Source organism: Seriola dumerili, unplaced genomic scaffold (assembly GCF_002260705.1).
Source record: "Seriola dumerili isolate Sdu_G_001 unplaced genomic scaffold, Sdu_1.0 BDQW01000322.1, whole genome shotgun sequence".
Taxonomy (NCBI): Eukaryota; Metazoa; Chordata; class Actinopteri; order Carangiformes; family Carangidae; genus Seriola; species Seriola dumerili.
In genome coordinates this window covers 1,173,822-1,193,254 of record NW_019174577.1, presented here as the reverse complement: position 1 = coordinate 1,193,254, position 19,433 = coordinate 1,173,822, and the positions used below count along the sequence as shown (strand labels likewise).

General features: G+C 42.0%; 1 protein-coding gene and 1 long non-coding RNA gene across 3 annotated transcripts in view; one reads left to right on the top strand and one right to left on the bottom strand.

Annotated features, from left to right (window-relative positions):
- Positions 1–18,959, top strand: part of LOC111232146 (single-stranded DNA-binding protein 3-like) — an 83,537-nt gene extending 64,578 nt beyond the window's left edge. Inside the window, exons 6-17 of one of the 2 annotated variants that reach the window (XM_022759518.1) lie at positions 5,402–5,485; positions 7,915–8,041; positions 8,184–8,251; positions 9,580–9,644; positions 10,397–10,442; positions 10,546–10,581; positions 10,719–10,773; positions 12,198–12,268; positions 12,425–12,503; positions 12,951–12,979; positions 13,079–13,180; positions 15,889–18,959. In XM_022759518.1, the coding sequence (XP_022615239.1) occupies positions 5,402–5,485; positions 7,915–8,041; positions 8,184–8,251; positions 9,580–9,644; positions 10,397–10,442; positions 10,546–10,581; positions 10,719–10,773; positions 12,198–12,268; positions 12,425–12,503; positions 12,951–12,979; positions 13,079–13,180; positions 15,889–15,969 (843 nt within the window). In that variant the 3' untranslated portion in view covers positions 15,970–18,959. Of the gene's footprint in view, positions 1–5,401; positions 5,486–7,914; positions 8,042–8,183; positions 8,252–9,579; positions 9,645–10,396; positions 10,443–10,545; positions 10,582–10,718; positions 10,774–12,197; positions 12,269–12,424; positions 12,504–12,950; positions 12,980–13,078; positions 13,181–15,698; positions 15,741–15,888 lie in introns of those variants that run through there. The other variant, XM_022759519.1, reaches the window with a different exon arrangement.
- Positions 13,998–15,515, bottom strand: LOC111232147. Its single transcript, XR_002665536.1, has 3 exons — positions 15,449–15,515; positions 14,787–14,886; positions 13,998–14,195 (listed from the first exon to the last, which is right to left on the bottom strand). It is a non-coding gene; the product is annotated as an uncharacterized LOC111232147 (long non-coding RNA).
- Positions 18,960–19,433: the final 474 nt, after the last annotated feature.

Sequence of the window (19,433 nt, the reverse complement as noted above, 5' to 3'; positions counted from 1 at the left end):
CCAAGCAGTTGAAATCCAGAGAAGTGAGACAGAACTGACTTTTTTTTCACGTCTGGACAAAAGTCGCCAACAGATTTTGTATAAAAAGCCCTGTGAAATATTTGAAACTTTTTTTCTACCATATCAGAAATAGAGCTGTGAATAGAGGATACAAAAAGGCAGATGCTTAAGGACCAAGATGAGTGTGCAGGCAAAACTTTTCACTTCTGCCTGATCTAACACCATTGAAGGGAGGAACCGTCTATGACTCGTACTGCAATGCTTATCCTTGAGAGGACAGCGACAAAGATGATACTCCTACGATTCTCCTTGAATGACAACTTGGAAATGAGAGGCAGTCCTCTGCAAATGCTGTCTCTGTCCATTGTCTGCGTGTAGCTAGACTTAGTTCAAACATGTTGATAACAGTCCCTACAGTTAAACAGCGATTTGAATGTAGCCTTTGTCTCCTGCTGTGCATGCTTCATCCCTATCAGCAGCACGTTTCTTATACGGCATGTTTTATCTGTTTAGAGGCAGACGTGGGAACTCGCACTATAAACACACGCACATACACATTTCCCAGCGTGTTGTTGAAACTTCAGGTAGACGCTCCTCTTAGCTAAGGAGGAGGGGATAACAGATGTATATAAATCATTTGGCACCTTCCTAACATGTTTAAATGGCTGTCAGCATTTCACGGCCGTCCTCAGGGAGAAAACATCCCCCCTGATAGCATTTCCCATCTTTGAGCTGACGTGTGGCCATGCTATATACCATGAGCTAGCAGGAGACCTACTGCTGCCACTGCCGCTCTCCCTGGAATGTTAGCAAGGAATGACAATGAGTGTGCACTCAGTGTGTGTGTGTGTGTGTGTGTGTGTGTGTGTGTGTGTGTGTGTGTGTGTGTGTGTGTGTGGTGCTGTCCCTCCTGGCTTTGTTTGTTGTGTTCAGTGATGCAGGCTGCTTTGTGTTCTCGCTCCCTGTTTGTGTGTGTGTGTGTGTGTGTGTGTGTGTGTGTGCAGTAGTTTGACGGCAGTTACACACTGCCCTCTAGTGTTAGCAGCTGTAAAAAACAGAAGAAAAATTCAGATGACTGGTACTCTTCCATCTCTCTCTGTCTCTCTCTCTCTCTCTCTCTCGCTCTCTGTTAGTGGTCCATCAGGGGCAGCGGTGTGGGTCTTTCTTAAGCTGAAATGAGTGGTGGGGAGGCGAGGGGGTTGTGTTGATGGGTTTGTGGTACTGTGCCAAGCTGTTATCTCCTTAGCCGGGTAGAAAATGATTTTATTAATTGCTTCATTTAACGCTCCCCGTGTCCCCCTCCTCCTCCCCCTCCTCTACACAAATACACAAACAACACCGCACAATCACACACACTCCATCCAAGCTACTTTTCAAACTTGCCCTGTGTATACCTCTGTGACAGTTGAAATGTTCTGTCTCTCCATCTCTCTGCAGGGACCTGTAGAGAGAACAGTATGGTCATAAAGGCCATATGCTGGCCCATTCAGATGTAATAGCAGGAAGGCCCAGGGAGGCCCAGCCCGAGGAGCTATGCTCCATTATGGCACATTATAGAGAAGAACAAGAGACAAGCATAGTGTGTGTGAGGTGGTGTATTACCTACGTTGTGGGGGACAAATCTGTTCACATAGCCACTTTATGGGGACTCAACTCCCAAAAAAGCTGGTCCCCATAAGATGAACTATTAAGTTTTAGAGGTAAGACTTTGGTTTTGGTTATGGTTAGGCTGACGTAAGGGTTGGGTCTGGGTTTAGACATGTAGTGGTTGTGGTCACAGTTAGGACAAGGCTCCAGAAAATGAATGTATGTGAATGCAATGTCCTCTTAAGTGGCTAAAACTGGGTTGGGTGTGTGTTTGTGTGTAGATGAGAAGCAGACTGCTGCAGCTGGGTCAGTGCAGCCAGACCCCGCAGGGATGTCTTGTTAGACACACACACACACACACACACACACACACACACACACACACACACACACACACACAGACTGGCTCAGCAACAACAATAACCTCTGAGGTCAGACAGAGCTAGCGCTGCATTAGCCCCAGTGTGAACCTGCTGAGAGACAGAGCGGTCCAGTACAGCTGGTGTTAACCACCCAAAACATACACACACAGAGTGGCAGAACAACCACAGTGGCACCGGTACAAACGTCAAACCTCAACTGTGCCAACATATTCAGAGAACACTGTATGTGCAACAAATAAACATTTCCAGACTGTTGAATAGATTATTGACCAGCTGCATGTTGTGTGGCCAATAAGTTGCTTTATTGAAGACCTGTCTGCTTCTCAAATGAGCCAGTCCTGTGATAGTGAGATGAATAGAATCAATGCGGCGAGGAAAGTAAACTGCCACGCTTGAAAAGGATAGGAAGCACCTGTCTTGAGAACCGCGCTGCTGCTGCTGTGTTCAATACTTGTGCCAATTTAGGAAAGGGTTACAAGTTCATAAATAGGTGCTTCTGCTTATGAGCAGTATTGGTTCAACATTTATGTACAAGGTCATGTCCCCTGCCAAAATCTGTGCTCTTACACAGCGTAGCTGGCAGCGCAGCGGCGCCGGCACTGTATCTGCGACTGTGGGAACACACTTGTCTCAAGGTGTCAGTCAGGCATGTTTATTTTCCCACTGTAGCAGCGCCTACAGGTTCGTGGTGCTCAGCTCTGTCGGCACTCCACCACCCCAGCCATGCCAATAGAGCACTCACACAGGGGAAGGCGGCACAGTGGGCAGGTTGGGAAACTGGGGGGGGGGGGGGGGGGGGGGGGGGGGTTTAAAGAGTGTATGTGCGGGTAAGAGTGTTTGTGTGAAGAGAGACGCATGCATCTGTGCAGCTGCCTGCTTTATGAAAAATGAGGCACACAGGTGAAGAGGCGCATGAGTCTCAATAGTTAATGTGTGTGTTAGTGCTGAAATGATTAGTCAATTAGTCAAAGTTAATCAACAGAAAATTAAGTCAACAAATTATTGATAGTAATTTTGGCAATTAATTGTTTTGAAATCCTACGTGTAGAATTTCAAAGCTTGACTGTGGCACCCCTGAGCAGCAGTGTCAAACAGACGCTGTGGTCAACAGCGACCCACACCGATCCCACCTGCATGGTGACACTTCCATAGATGAACATGAATTCAGCGTGTTACCTGCCATAATCAACATTTTACATTAAAGTAATTCATCAAGCAAAAAATTTCAGATATTTACTGGTTTTAGCTTTTAGCTTTAGCTTTTTTTTTAACATATACTGTATATCATAAATTATGGGTAACAGTGTAAATGTTTTTTTTTATAGATTGAATAATTACTTGGAAAATAATGACTGGATTAGGTCAATTTATTTATAGAGTATAAAAGCTCTAATGTTAAATCAATTAAAACACTTTAGTTGATATTGTAATCCAGCATATAAATGCATGTAAGTATGTATAACAAGTCTATCAGCAGAGCAAGGCTGTGTGTGTGTGTGTGTGTGTGTGTGTGCGTGCGTGCGTGCGTGCGTGCGTGCGTGCGTGCGTGCGTGCGTGCGCGTGCGTGTGTGTGTGTGTGCGCGCACGCACGCGCGTGTTAGGTTATATTGCATATGGGTAATCCCCTAATCCCTCATCTTTTCATTGTGATGTTAGATACACACCTGTTGAAGTATCACACCCCTTCAATACACATACTGTGCATGCACACACATATTCAAACCAGCACACACTCCACATACACTCAGCACCTGAGAGAAGAAGATCCTGCTTTCACCTGTGAAAAAAGAGAGAGATCTCATATTCGCACTCATCACCGCTCCACTGCACACACACACATACATGCGCACATATACACACACTCCCACACACACACACCTGTAATGTCACCTGATAGCAGAGTGCTTGACGGAGGCTCTGGCAGACTAGTAGATAAGCCTGGTCTGGCAGTGGGTGGTCCTCTTTCTCCGTACTGATGTTCAGGTAGTAACAGATCTCTGCTGGAGTCATATGAGGATACTGTAGAAAGCAGCAAAGAGGTCAGAGGTCACACAGTCCTCTGATACTGTATTCACTTTAATGTACTTAACACAGTGTTTGCTCTGAGAGATTGACTTGCGAAAGGTTTCATTCACTCCCATAATACAAACTGAAACTGCAGTTCACATACCAGTGACTGAGACTTCAGTCCAGAGTGGATTTAAGTGACAGAATAATTCCAGTTATTTTCAACCTGGGACTCATTTCTCTATGTTTTGCCATAATGATGTTTGATTGGGTTCAAATATTTGGCCCTTCCCTGTAGATGGAAAGTGAGCACCAGGTTTAAGCTTGCATCGGCTGTTAACTGTGTATTGGACGACAGCACCTCTGGAAAACTGGATCAAGCATCATCATCAAAATTTAGAAAAATAAGCCTGTGTTTGAAAAACCTCAGCTATTCTTTGATAAAAACAAAATGAGTGTAACTGAGCGTTGATTAAAGTCCACCTCCTGAATTGATCTGACCTCATCCGGGAAATTAACAATTCCTGCACGTGAAAATCAATGTGGACCTCTGCAAATGTCAGTGACAAATCTCATTACATGCATTCCTTGTTGATGTAACAGAATAGATATGCATAGTTGTACTGTAATTATACACACTTAGTGTGGACATGCTGCATTTACTGTCTGAAGGAAATGCCAATTTAAGATGCATTAAGTGATGCTGACCACTACGGGGCAGAAACAAACTCACAGAAAGTTTTGTCATTGTATAATAGCTAAACAATTTCTTTTGTTATATATTAGCATGTAAATACCTCCTTAAACTCATCAGACATAAAGCAGCATTATCATCTCATTGGAATTTGGTCCCTTGCCACATGACACATATATGCCCATTACTCACGGGCCTTTCAGCTTTGCTTTGGTGCAATCTTGCATCTTTCCTCGCAGCCTCTTATTTACTTTGTTCCTCCTCAGTGTCACGCTAGTCAGGTATCATACCATACTTAAACCTGAGTGCCGGTGTTGTGTTTCATTGTCTTTTCTAGGTGGTTTGATGAGAGCTGTTGTAAATGTAATCGTACTGACAGGCAAACCAAATATGTTGTCTCTTACCTCTACTTCTTCTTGTACTTTTTGCAGAGGAAATTGTCACTACGAAAACCGGTGACAGTTTTTTTTTTTTTTTAAATGCTGTGAGCATCACAAACATAAATCCTTTCATTGTAAAGATGAGGATGGTGAGAAAATATGTTTTTTTGGCTGAACTTTCCCTTTGAATTTCATATGACATAGTCCTTTCAATCAATAACTCCAGTGCTCACTTTGACAAGGTATTTATTGTGGGTTTGTTGCAATTCATTTTTCCCAAGCAGGTCTGAGTATGACCAAATACATAATCTGATCACTTCAATGAGACCTTTCTATCTTTTCTTCACCAGGGTCCACCAGGATCTCAGCCTTCCCCTCACACGCAGCCTCCCCCACACAACCCCAGCAATCCCATGATGGGACCTCACGGACAGGTAAGACATTTACTTCAGTCCCTCTCTTCCTTCATCTACTGCGTTCTAGTTCCACTCACTCACTCACTCACTCACTCACTCACTCACTCACTCACACAACAACAGTGTACAAACAGCACACAGGTCCCTTGTTGTGCTAACAGACAGGACGGCCAACGTCCATGATGGTAGGTTGGATGAATAATTTAGCTGTGTTGGCCCAGCTGTAAGGAGCCGAGGTGCATCTGGAGGGCCTCCTCTCTCCCTCAGCCCAGCACTCACCATCCCATAGTCCATCAATAGACCATTAATATTGCAGCACAGCCTGACATGGTGCTCTTCGCGCACAAACCCACCATAACATGGTCAGAGGAGAGGAGAGGAGAGGAGAGGAGAGGAGAGGAGAGGAGAGGAGAGGAAGAAGAGGGAAAGAGAAGAGGGTACAAAAGAAAACAGTAGTAAGTCAGTCCTCCCCTCAAGGGGTAACTAGGATTATATAACTTGTCCTCCAATTACTCACACACACACACACACACGCACACAAAGCACACAGTATATAATTACCATTGAAAACCAGTCTCCTGTTGTATTTGTGTTGTGCTTATCTCTGAGTGAAGATGATGATATGAAAATTATTCTGCTGTTCATGCTCCGTGACAAAAACACACAACTCTTACCCAATCGGCATTCAAATCAGCATGTTTCCCCTTGATACTAAAATAGTTGGATTGAGTTTGGAATTAATTCTTATCATCTGACACTGAAATATGGCTCACTGGATGCGGGTATTTGTAGTTGCAGCAGTGTACTCTCATAGGTAATTCTGAAAACCATCTGTCTGGGGTGCTTTACATTATTCACTAGTTGTGCGCTGGCTCTGCGTGTGTGTCTCGGCCAGCCTGTTCTTGTCCCCCTCTCTGCTGAAACATCTGTCTGGATGGTGTCTTCAGTTTCTCTTATGAATCACACCATCCAGGCTGTGTTTTTGTAGCAGGACTGTCTGCTGATATACACACGCGGCAGGAAAACGTCCAGCACATGTGCAGCTGCACAAAATAGACAAACCTTCACGATGTAGAACATTGTTTCTGCTCGCACCACTCCTTCTCCCATCCAGCGATGTCATGTTTCTCTGCTTTTTCTGCTCCACCTCCCTCCCTCTCTCTCTCTCTCTCTCTCTCTCTCTCTCTCTCTCTCTCTCTCTCTCTCTCTCTCTCCTCCCTCTCATATCGTTCTTCCAAATCCAAGTTTCCACCCTGCATGTGTTCTCTCTCTCCTTCTGTCTTATCTGTCCTCCTTTACCTTTATCCTAATGGATTTTACCACCTGAGGTCTTACTTTCCAAAACTTAATGACAAGCCCCTCCTTCTTGGGTGAAATGGAACAAAACTACAACAGTACATTATTCTTCAACACAATAGCTCCCCCTGCTGATTAGCAACGACAACAGCTCAAAAGTGGGCAGGATAGTTCCACAGAGCTAGGTTTACAAAGGCTTTTGTAGCATCTGACAAGTTTGCTATTTGGAGGTATGAGTGTTATTTACCAAGAAGAACAGTTTCTTCTCTGTGTTTTGCCATAATGATATTTAGTTGGGTTCAGATATTTGGCCCTTCTCTTGTCTCTTGTCATGTGAGGGAAACCTTGTGACTAATCAGTTTCACATGGAAACATTTCTGCCCCTGAAGAGTAGGTAGAGATTTACACAGATACAGTAAGAGACATTTTATTCAGGCAACTAATATCATAATATCAAATATAAGTACCAAACACAAACAGCATCTTAGTTGATGAGAGATCCGTAAAAGAATCAACACACTGAACATTTGTCCACAATAAAACACCAAGCAAAGAGCAGACCTGTGTTGTGATGTGATGTTATTAAGCTTGAATTTCTTATAGCTTATAATAACACTGGCGTGCTCAGACACGCACTCTGTGGTGGTTTGAGTATTTTATGATTCATGCATTGTTTTGTGTCAGTCTGTTTAATTTCCTTAGAAGTCTGTTCAGTGACTGTATTCACGTTACACACCTTCATATGAATAGATATTGTCAGTCTAACTTAATGATTATCTGAACCTAATTTTATTTTTTAAAAATTCACTTGTGATTTAGCAAATGTGGATTACAGTGTCTCAATTGACTTTTCATAATCAATATTTTTCAAGGAAATCCTAACATCATCTTTTCTATTATTTAATTGATTGATTTTAGCCGCTGTCTTCATAAATGAGATGCTAGATTTCATGCTAATCGAATGAGCTCCACACTTATGTGTTGTGTTTTCGTGTGCTCAGCTTAGAGAGTTGGAAGCGCATTTGAGTAAAACAAGATCATGAGCAAACGTACTAGTGATATTTTAAGGCCTGTCTGTCAAGAATTATAAAAAGTATTCCATCCTGAAATAATTATAAATAATTGTCATCCTTTCCCTGTCTGTCCTACAGCCATTCATGTCTCCGCGGTACCCAGGTGGCCCAAGGCCCGCCCTTCGTATGCCAAATCAGCCTCCTGGGAGCATCCCCGGGTCACAGCCTCTCCTGCCAAACAGCCTGGACCCCACCAGACCTCAAGGTATTGACGAACATGCAGCGTTATTTCAGAGATGCTGCGCTTTCGCAGTCTCGTATTTGACCTCTGAATGAGGTATAGAATTATTATTGATCTAAATAGTGCTGCCATGCTAACAAGCTGCACTATTTGTCTCTCACTACAGGACATCCAAACATGGGAGGTCCAATGAGAATGAATCCCCCCAGAGGCATGGGAGGCATGGGCCCACAGGTAGGCACTAGCCTGAGCCTTAGTATTACTTTTATGTTATATTATATTACTGATACAGAATTTAACACAAAGGGCTGAGTCAATAAAGCAAGCCATGACAGTGAAAGGTGTCTTTAAGTTAATTAGCAGCCCACTGCACTCCCACTCTGCAGCTGCCACACAGCCAGATTTGGTGCTTGGACTGTCAGTTTATGAGCAAACCCAATGTTTGGTTACCCTTCATTTAGAGCTACCATAAAAACAGCTATAATGTCAAACCAGTAGCCTATAAACTTCCTACAGATAATCCTTCTACTCTGCTGAAGAGAAGTTTTGGTTCTGCCAGCTCGTAACTTTGCCTTTAAATGTCAGAAGCGCTTTGATGATTAGCTTGGCTCTGACCAGCGCTCACCCACTGCCAACGCCAGTTCTACATGTTAAATCCTACTCGCCAACTCCCACCTAGGGAGACAGACAGAGGCAGAACACTCGGACTGCTCTGAGCAAGCTGCCACCAACACATTTTGACCAAAAACGGTGCCAGTTTTGGCACTGTTGGTTTCCTTTTATCGTCTTAATTTTTGTCGATTGGATTCGGTGTAATACATAAGATGCTTAAACAACAGTGTCCTTTTGAATTACCATTACCAGACAGCTGCTTCATTCTGCACCCAACAACCTCCTGCTCTAACATCACCTCGTACACACACACACACACACACACACACACACACACACACACACACTCCCTGTGCCCCTCGGCCCCTCTCTGTGCCACCCTGGCACGGTGACTTTGGCAGTTAGCGTACCAGCAGCTGGTGTGGCATCTGCTCGACAAGTGTAATCGTCTGCTGAACAAAACTCTTCCTCTGAGTGGAGTTGCTCTCTGGCCTGCCCCTCTACTCTGTGTCTCTCTCTCTCTCTCTCTCTCTCTCTCCCTCTCTCTCTCTCTCTCTCTCTGTGTGTCTTAGTCACACACACACACACACACACACACACACACACACACACACACATACCCAAGTACACACATGCAGTGCCATCCAAACCCACCTGCTGGGCAGCCATGAAAACATACATGCAAATGCACAGAGGGGAGTATGAACACATAGAAACACATACACAGAGACACACAACTCATACATACATACATACACAAACACACTCGCACGCAACTGTCCACATTCACACAGCCCACTCCAGCCAGCCCACACACAGCACATATATGCACATAATTAATCACTAGTTAGTGGGAGACATGATCGTCACTGACCTTCATTAAGATTCAAACCTTTATACGGAGCAGGTGTGAGATGCCATGCTGACTCTGTGCTCCTCTCTTTATGCAGAACTATGGCGGAGGGATGAGGCCTCCTCCAAACTCCATGGGGCCGGGGATGCCGGGCATGAACATGTGAGTAAACTGAACAAAAGTTTGTGAATATTTGTAAATTCTACTTCCAGAGATAAGGGGGATATTCTAATTTTTTATTTGAAACCTGAATTTTATTTTTTTTAGTTTTGATTGTCTTTGCTGTCGGCTATGATAGCACTTTCTTCACCCAGTCAGTTGCTGAGATCTGGGGATGTAGCAGAATCCCTCATTGCATTAAAAATGGATGTATGCACCAAGTACAGTGACCATGGTTTGTCAAACTTGAAGCAGGAACTTCGTCTGCAAAATCTAATGGAGATTTACAAGGGACGGGTTGGTTAATAAGCCAATGGCCATGAAGTTAGTTAGAAAGAAGTTTATTATTTTACCTTTCCTCTAATAAAATACCAGTAATCTGACTGATTTCATAAGGCGTATGAAATTAGAATACATCACCAAAAATATGTTTTATACTCATCATGGTTTACTTCTAAAACTTTTCATTAACAGATTATTAGATTATAAAACAAAATTATTCAGGGTATTTTTGTCTGTGTTTGCCTCCTACAGTTAAAGTTGCCACAATGACACTTAAAATGTACTTTTTGTCATGTAAATTCACCTGTTTCCAAGAATTCATGATTACTTGTGCATATAAACTAATAGACTGTATTCATCTACTCAAGAAATCATCATGAGACATGCGAGCAGTGAGAAGTATCTTGTTTTGCCTTTGAAAAGATGGTGCATGTGACTTTGTTCCTTATTGCTCCCTCTGTTTGCATTTCCAGGGGTCCTGGTGGAAGAGGTCCATGGCCGAACCCCAACACCAACTCAGTGAGTCACAGTCTCTCGCATCTTAATCACCCACATGACGGAGTGTGTTTACAATAACTGTGTCTCGTGTTTTGTTTCATCTCGGGGTATATTCTCTCCACAGATAGCTTATTCATCTTCATCTCCAGGCAACTACGTGGTAAGTGTCCCGTCATGGACTCGTGTTCAACCACGGGCCATAAATTACCTGTCATGCAGTGACATCTAACAGGCACGCTGCTGTCTAGATGCACTCAGCATTCATTTCTCTTCTTCTCTTGCTTCTTCACCCCTCAGGGCCCTCCAGGGGGAGGCGGCCCACCAGGAACTCCCATCATGCCTAGCCCCGGAGGTGAGTTATACACTTCAGTTTCCCTTCTGATTTCTACTTTTATCCAGTGTTCACTGAAGGAGGGCTCTGTCTCAGAAACATCAAACCTGTTCTCTGTCAGATACACGTCTCTCTTTGGGAGTCAGGCAGAGATAGCAATCTAAATACTTTAGGAATTGAGCCTTAAGGAATATTTTTGTAAGCGTAAAACATTAAAAACTTGTAAAATATTGCACTGAATGTGTGACATACATGAACAATTTTGGTCGGGTATCACATTTTGTCTCTGTTTAGGCACATTCTGAAAACATTCTAATGTTAGCTGTGTTTTCTCACAGCCAAGACAGTTGTATAAAAGGGAAGCAGAGGCATGTCAGTCTGCAATCAGCTGAGTGATCCATCTCAGCTTTGACCCATCAGTCTAGTATCTCTGTGGAGGATTAGCTGCAAACAAAACACTGTGGGCAGATATCCTGTAGATGTTCTGTTTCTGTTGGCCTGTGGAGAGCTTCTTTTTGTGTCCACTATTTATTATTTATATACGTACCTCTATTGTGATTTGTTGCCGGGGCAACCTTTTGTACAAAACGCTCCTGCTCACGTACACCGGGAGGGAAAACATATTTCCACTGCAGTCGCCAAGACTGTGCTGTGAGCGCGCACGCACACATACACACACACACACACACACACACACACACACACTCACTCACTCTCATACACACAAACCTCCCACTCAGTATTGCCCCCCTCCTCTAGTCACGACATAACAAGCTAGATTCAGGGAAACTAACAGGCAAGATCTCTCCACCACTTTGCACATGCAGTATCCATCTCCTCCCCTGTCTTTCAATTTGTTATTCTTTTTTTTTCCTGCTTTTCTCAGTGTTTTTCTCACAACTTTCTGCCTGCAATGCCAGATCAAGGACACCTCATCCTTCTGAATTTTTTCGGGACAGACAGACACATGAGGAGTGACACAGCATGTACTGGTTGTTGCTAAGATGCCAGAGTGTCCATATAATAACTTGGTCTAATCTCCTGATTGTCGGAATTACAAATAATTGGTCTCTTTCATTGTACAACGCAGAGAGCAGTGTGTAGATTGACTGACAGACAGATTGACTGACATTATGCACCGGCTTTTAAAGTAATATACTGGTGGTCCTGTACCACAGAAACATGTGTCTGGGTTGTAGCTGGCAAAATCAAACTGAAACAATGTCAAATACAGTGAAAAACAGTTCCACTCCAGTGACTTCAGTGTAGCTCACCTCATTATTTCCCATTTCTTACCCCCGTCCATACCCCAAATCCACCTTATTTTTTGACATTTGTGGACCACTTGGATACAGAGAGATCTATAAGTTTTTCTCTTAAATTAGGAGGAAAAATCTGTCTTACAATATTCGGATTTTAAACATTGAACTGTTTTTTCTTTATAGATTCAACAAACTCAAGTGAAAACATCTACACGATGATGAACCCTATCGGCCCCGGTGGAAATAGACCTAATGTGAGTAACATTGTTTTGTTTCTTTTTGAATCACAATAAATAGCTTCAGTGTTTCTACATTTCATTAAGAATTTGTTTCTAATTTCTAATTCATTACCAAGCATGAAAAGAACAAGATACATGATCTTTATAAATGCTCCTGTTAATTTTCTTTAGTTCCCAATGGGGCCGGGTCCTGACGGGCCAATGGGTGGAATGGGTGCTATGGAGCAGCATCATATGAACGGATCACTAGGTGAGTGGATAAAGATAAGCTAAAGAAGCTCACAGTGTATGTAGCAGGCACTTGGTATAAGCTCCTCAGAATATTCAGTGAAACCTGTTACTTTCTATGAACAGAGGCATTAAGAAGTAAGACTCTGCCCTCTTATGGCTGGTAGAGGAAGTGTTCTCTCTCCTCTCAGTATTGATCAAAGCTGAAACAGATTAGTGGGGCAGTGAGTAGGCCAATTGATCCTGTAGATGGGTGAGACGCGGGCAGTGAAGCCGGCGGAGTTGGTGCTCATCTGTATCTGAAACAAATAGCTTAATTAAAGACCATTAACTGTGAGAGATCCGGGTGTTTTGTGCTCGCGCTGGATATCCTGAAGTGTTGTTAAATTATTAGCAGGCTGCTGAGGATTAGTTAACTGTTACATTACAATCATTCAAGTTTCTCTTCTCTTTTTATTTCTAATCACAGGCTCTGGTGACATGGATGGGTTGCCAAAGGTAAGACTGACTGACTGACTGACTGGCTGTTCATCTGTCTGTGTATTTGTCTGTCTGTTTGAGGTCTGTATTCTTATTGGTTTGTTTCCCATGTTGTAGAATTCTCCCAATAACATGGCAGGCATGAACAATCCCCCCGGCACTCCGCGGGACGACGGCGAGATGGCAGGCAACTTTTTAAACCCATTCCAAAGTGAAAGTGTGAGTACCAACGCACCTTTTAAGCTGGGAACAAACTAGACGATTAAAAAAAATAAAAAACAACTGTCTGACTTTAACATGGAACAGAGTCACATATAGTATTTAATACTTCTGCAGATTACAGTCATATCTGTACCACTGTTGTCAAACAGCAGGATCACTTTCAGATTTCTCCAGTCACAAAAATATCAATATACTTGAGACAATTGTGATGGCTCCATTTCAGTTCTGCACACTCAAAGTTTGTGTGTGCCAACTGTCCATGGTGACCCGGGTCCGGTTTCACAAAAAGAGACTTTGGCTGTGGTAGATCATGTAATAGACTTCAGACAGACGTCTAAATTCTAAATGTCTCTGCTGCATAAAGCTGTCTGGTTCTTGACTATCTCAAGTAAAACCAACTGTCCATTTATTCAGGGTAAATTAAGACATTTTTCAAACTAAAAGACATGCAGTGAATTCAGAAAGTATTCAAACCTCTTCAATTTTTTCACATTTTTTTATGTTGCATAATGACAATAATGATGATAATGACAAAGTGAAAACAGAATTTTAGTTAAGTATTTTTGCAATTTCCATAAGTATTCACATAAGTATTCAGACCCTCTGCCATAACACTTGAAATTTAGCTCAAATTTAGCTGTATCTTTGAGATGTGGCACACACCTGCCTATGTAAGGCCTCACAGCTGACAATGCATATCAGAGCAAAAACCAACTGCTGCATTGAAGGTTCCCAAGAGCACAGTGGCCTCTGTAATTCTTAAATTGAAGAAGTTTGTTAGAACCAGCAATCTCTCTGGAACTGGCCGCCTGGCCAAACGGAGCAATCAGGAAGAAGGGCCAAGATTGAACTGTTTGGTCTCAGTTCTCAGCGTCATGTGTGGAGGAAACCAGGCATTGCTCATCACCTGCCCAATACTATCCCAGCGGTGAAGCATTGTGGTGGCAGTATCACGCTGTGGGGGTATTTTTCAGCGGCAGGGACAGGGAGACTGGTCAGGGTTGAGGGAAAGCTGAATGGAGAAAAGTACAGAGATATCCTTAATGAAAACCGGATCCAGAGCACTCAGGACCTCAGAGCCCTAACTCCAGAATCCAATCAAATGTCTCTGGAGAGACCTGGAAATAGCTGTCTACTGACGGTCCCATTCCAACCTGACAGAGCTTGAGAGGATCTGCAGAGAAGAACGGCAGAAAATCTCGAAATCCAGATGTGCAAAGCCTGCCCTGTTATACCCAAGAAGACTTGAGGCTGTAATTTACTCAGTACTAAGTACTGAGTAAAGTGTGTGAATACTAATGTCAATGTGATATTTCAATTTCTCCTATTTAATAAATTAGCAAAAAAAAATTCTAAAACTGTTTTCACTTTGTCTTTATGAGATATTAAATGTAGATTGATGAAGGAAATTTTGCATAAAGCTGTAACATAACAAAATGCCCTGTAGTTGACTGAGCAACCACGTCAAACCACTTAGTTCCTTTCACTTCAGCTAAAAATATTTTCCCTCTGAACACATTCAGCAGTTACAAGGTCTCCTCACTTTGAAAATTCAGCAAAGAGTATAGCAATACAAAAATCTTTTGGTATCTTAAAATCTCACCTGAGTGCAGACCTGTAGCAGAGCTTAGATGCTGTGGCTCCTTAATGTTGTCGGACTCAGTACTTCTGCTAACTCATCAGTCACATTCAGGATTGGGTTCCTTGGGAAAATGGAAACAACTGATGTGTATTGTCAACAGGATACTGTACTTTCTAAAAACTCTTCCTTTCATTATGTTGTTAGAAAACCACAAACTGGGAGCCATGTTTTTTTTTTTTGTGTGTGTGTGTGTGTGTCACTTGACACTGGTCAGCAGGTGTCACTGACTGTTTTAGCTAGCATGGTGAACATTTTAGGCTTGAAATAATTCTTTATTTTTGTGAAACTGTCTAACTTGTATTAGACTAAGCTAAGAGCAAAAACTAAGACTGGCCTAATACGATGGTTTAAAATGTGTTTGTGAAACCGGGCCCCTGCTCTATTTTGCACACTTTACCACAAAATTTCCATGATCTTGAAATCAGCCCCCGTGGCTAAATTGAGCTTCATTATCAGTCCTGTATATCGTGCCCTGTGTTCCCAGCTTTGTCTTTGTCAAAAACACAGCATGCACAAAAGCATGGAAGAGAACCACATGATATGCTTTCTCTGATGCATGAAGAGATTGTCATATAGTGATTAATGTGAGACTGACAACTACATTTTTGCTACAGTATACTCACTGTGATCTGAAATTCCTTAACATTTTCTCCTTGGGCTGGACTCTGCTCTGCTTGCTGCTGGTTTACTGACACAGGAAGTAAATTAGAAAGGGTTAGTAGTGTAATGTTTGCTGCAAAAGGCTGGTGTACTGGACATGGCATTTAGTTTAGTTAGTTGTATTGCTTTCATCTTGAACTGGGTAGTATAAGAGGTTTAATATAGTTTTGGCTTATCTTTTCTCCCCTCCCTCTGTTTTTTCTCTCTTTACAGTATTCACCCAACATGACGATGAGTGTGTGATTTTTTTTTTTTTTTTTTTTTTATCTTTTATTTTATTTTATTTCTCTTTCATCTCCCCTTATCTCAATCTCCCTCTCCCATCCGCCCTGCTGCATCTTGCATTACCTTCCTTCCTCCCACCCTTCCTACCTCCTCCTGGACGGTGTGCTGTGCCACACAGCCCCTGAGGATACCCCTGGAAAGCAGGACTCCTCTCAAGGCCCCCCATCCCAACGCCTGTAAAATGGGTGTAAGAACATGAAACGGTCTCCAAGCAACAGGAAGGGTCTCCTCTCCGCTTCTCCTCGCCTGCCGGGCCCCAACAAGGGCCCTAGGACAGTGAGAGCCTGAACCTGCTCCAAGCCTGTCTCTCCCAAACCCAGAAACCTGCCCCCATGGGTGGATTTCAGCCCAATCAAGATGCCTGCTTGCATCTACCACCACTCCATTATATCATGCTGATCATAACTTATGAGGGCGCGCAGTAGTTAACTGACAGGGGGGGCTGAAAACCCTCATTCAAAAACTCCTGTGGCAGGAATGATTAAAAAAAATAAAAAATGAACTGATGATGTTATTTTAGGGCAAGAATGGTTTTCATTAAATGTTTGTATTTTTTGTTGTTGATGATAATATTATTGTTATAATTTTCATAATTGATATTATTCTACTAATATAGTTATGATTTCCTGTAAAGGGCACATTTTATCTCAGCAGCAGCATCAACAATGACAGAATAAGCACACCTGAAAAATGCACAATGATTTTCTGTTTACATGATTTTAGGTTATTTGTTGTTTGTTTTGTTTTTGTCACAGTCAGTCTCACTTCACATACCTCTCCTTAAAACTTCTTCAGAACTTGTAGGTAGCGTCTTTGCCTTCTAAATGTTCGTAGCACCATTTGCATAAACTTTCAGACTCAGAAAGATTGGAATAATCGATCATCTTCACCTAATGAAGTAGTTTGTGTCGAGGTGTTGGTATCCCGGCTAAAACTATCCATACAGTTACAACAGAGGCTTTCTCAGAGCATTGCTGTTTTCTGGTACAAAGTGTCTGCTGATGCACCTGAATGATCGGATGTCTAGCTATCTTGTCTTAATAAGCACCCTTTTTTCTCTCTGCTTTTACTGCAAGAAAATGGCTCTGATGAAATCCTGATATAATCATCAGGGGCCAGTTCTCATTCAGTAACAGACAGAGAGCATTTTGTCGATCCTCTCGTCTCTTCTATGGATTTGGTCTTGTCTGTAAATACAACATATTTAGCTTGTATTGTGGTTGTTTTATTATTTGTTATTTACAAGTTGTCTGTGAATCCTAAAATGTGGTTCCTTCCCCTTCATCACTTTGTTTGATTTCAGCCTTACTGTGGACTCTTTAGTGGCACTGTTTTCCTCCCAGGACTCATTCTGGTCTCTCCTCAATGTCTCCTTCTTTTTTGGACTGGGGGAGACTGTGGGACCTCTGATACACTCATGAAGCCTGTTTTCATGCTTTGAGTTTAGGTTGAACTCACAGATCCTGTATGATCCACTTTCTTAATCCAGACAAGATGGGCTAAATAACTGTCTCCTCGGAGCTCCCATCGACCAGTTGCCTCAGCGAGTCCCTTATGTATGGGATAATGGATCCAGAGTATTGGGTGGCTGGAGCACCGCTGATGATGGGAGCAGAGTGATGTACCTTGGGGTTAACAGACCATGCAGCCACATCAGTCTAAAGAAGAGGAACAATAATTGGATACTTTTGTAATGGATATTTCCATTTTTGTGGATTGTTTTCAGCAAATTGTTTTTATTTGAAATGTATTCAACTGATAAAAAATTAAAGCCCATAAAGCCCGTAGAATCTGCACACAAAGAAAAACATAGTTACATATTACACTATTTAATTTGTTTCTTTCTGTATGTTATGTACTCTTGGCCTGATTTACTCACTGTTTCAAAGGGATAACTTATCTCTTATTATCTCTGACATCACATCGCAGCACTTGCGTCATGGCTGTGTTCAAACCAACAATAACTAAACAACAATTGTAGCCTCTATGGGTGATGGTGATGTACTTATCAATTTTCTGATATCAGTGTGAACAGATTGTACCCAGAGTTCAACAGGGACATCTCCAGGATTTGGCTGTCAGTGGCCTGGGAAACACTCTCTAGTGTTCCTTCAACATAGTGACACACACCTCCCTCCTTTCCTCCAATCCCATCCCTCACCCTCCAAACCTCTCCCCCCTTCTCTTTAATTTCCTTTTTTGTAAATACTGTATAATGCATTTTGATATCATTGACATGTTTTGATATGTCAGTCACTACCAATGAATACAGCTGAAAGTAAATTATAAATAAAACTGTCCATGTTTTTCATAGAGAAAGGATGCGCAGACTATTTGGCTCATGTGGCTAAATTTCCATAAAAATGTATAGAACACAGTAACACAATAAATGCAGACTGTATGCTAAAGACTTGTATGGTGGGGAGGATAGGACAGAGAGAGGACAGGACAGAGAGAAGCAAATGAGCGTCCTCACTCTGCCCTTGTCTCCATATGCTTCAGTTAAATGTTACTATTGGCTGTGAATAATCAGCATCTGAATAATTTTTTTTTAAAGGGCATCTTCTCACAAAAAACATGTGACCTCATTGCAGTTTTTAATATGAAGGATTTTTATCAATTTAAGAAAACTTTTAAAAAGGAAAAAATACTTAAGAGAACCTCATTTTAAATTAAGAATAGATAAAAAAAAAAGTAATACTTATGGGGAAAACTGTGTCCTTTGCTATTTGCTCCTTTAATAGCTTTGTATAGATTCAAGCTCTCTCACTGATCCTCTCTCAGTCCTCTGTGTATATCGATCGTTGGCCATCTCTGTACTTCTATTGTGATGTATAATACTGTACCATTAGGAAGATTTGCTGGTTGGGTGGGGTGGTTATGTTGAGTCGGGGAGGGGTGGGGATTCAAGGGAACGGGATATAAATGATTCTCCTGTACCGTTCATGGTCCTTTCTGATGACACGGCAGTATTCAATATGAAGCAGTCTGTCTCTTGGGTTTGCTTTGTATTTCATGGTAGGATAGTTCAGAATCTTGTCTTAGGGACTTAGGTGTCTTGTGTAGGTAATAAAGATGTTCTTTGTATGTTTCTTTATATTGTAAAGTTTCTTTAGACTGAAAGAAAAACAGATAATTTGCTTATCAAAAAAGAAACAATGCATCAATAATAAATGTCATTTGATTTTTCCTTGTTGTTTGAATCTCTTCCTCTGAGCTCTCATTTATACATGTACCTTAGGCACTACAAATTGTATACAGTGCAGAAAAGGATCACCTGCTGCACTTACATTGGTGGAAAGGATTGGAGTGCCCTGGTTCAAGTTCTAACTTCAAACTGTTCTATCATAAGCATTGCTTTAAATGTGCACACGACTTTCAAAAGATAAATTATTAATGTGTTTGATTTAGGCTATCTGAACTGGTTTTTACCAGTTTTGCCAGTTTTGGTTTTGGTTAATCTCACATTTCAAAATTCTGCCACCAATCTTAAATTGGATTTAGCCTATCCCGACTCCAAATATGCAAGATACCAGAGAACCATTCATTATAAAGTCCTGCTGTGTACATTCAGGAGCTAAATCATTGGAAATAATGTAATTTCTGTGAAATAATAACAATTAACGGTTCTTCGTTTTGCTATTATTCAACTTACAGGTGCAT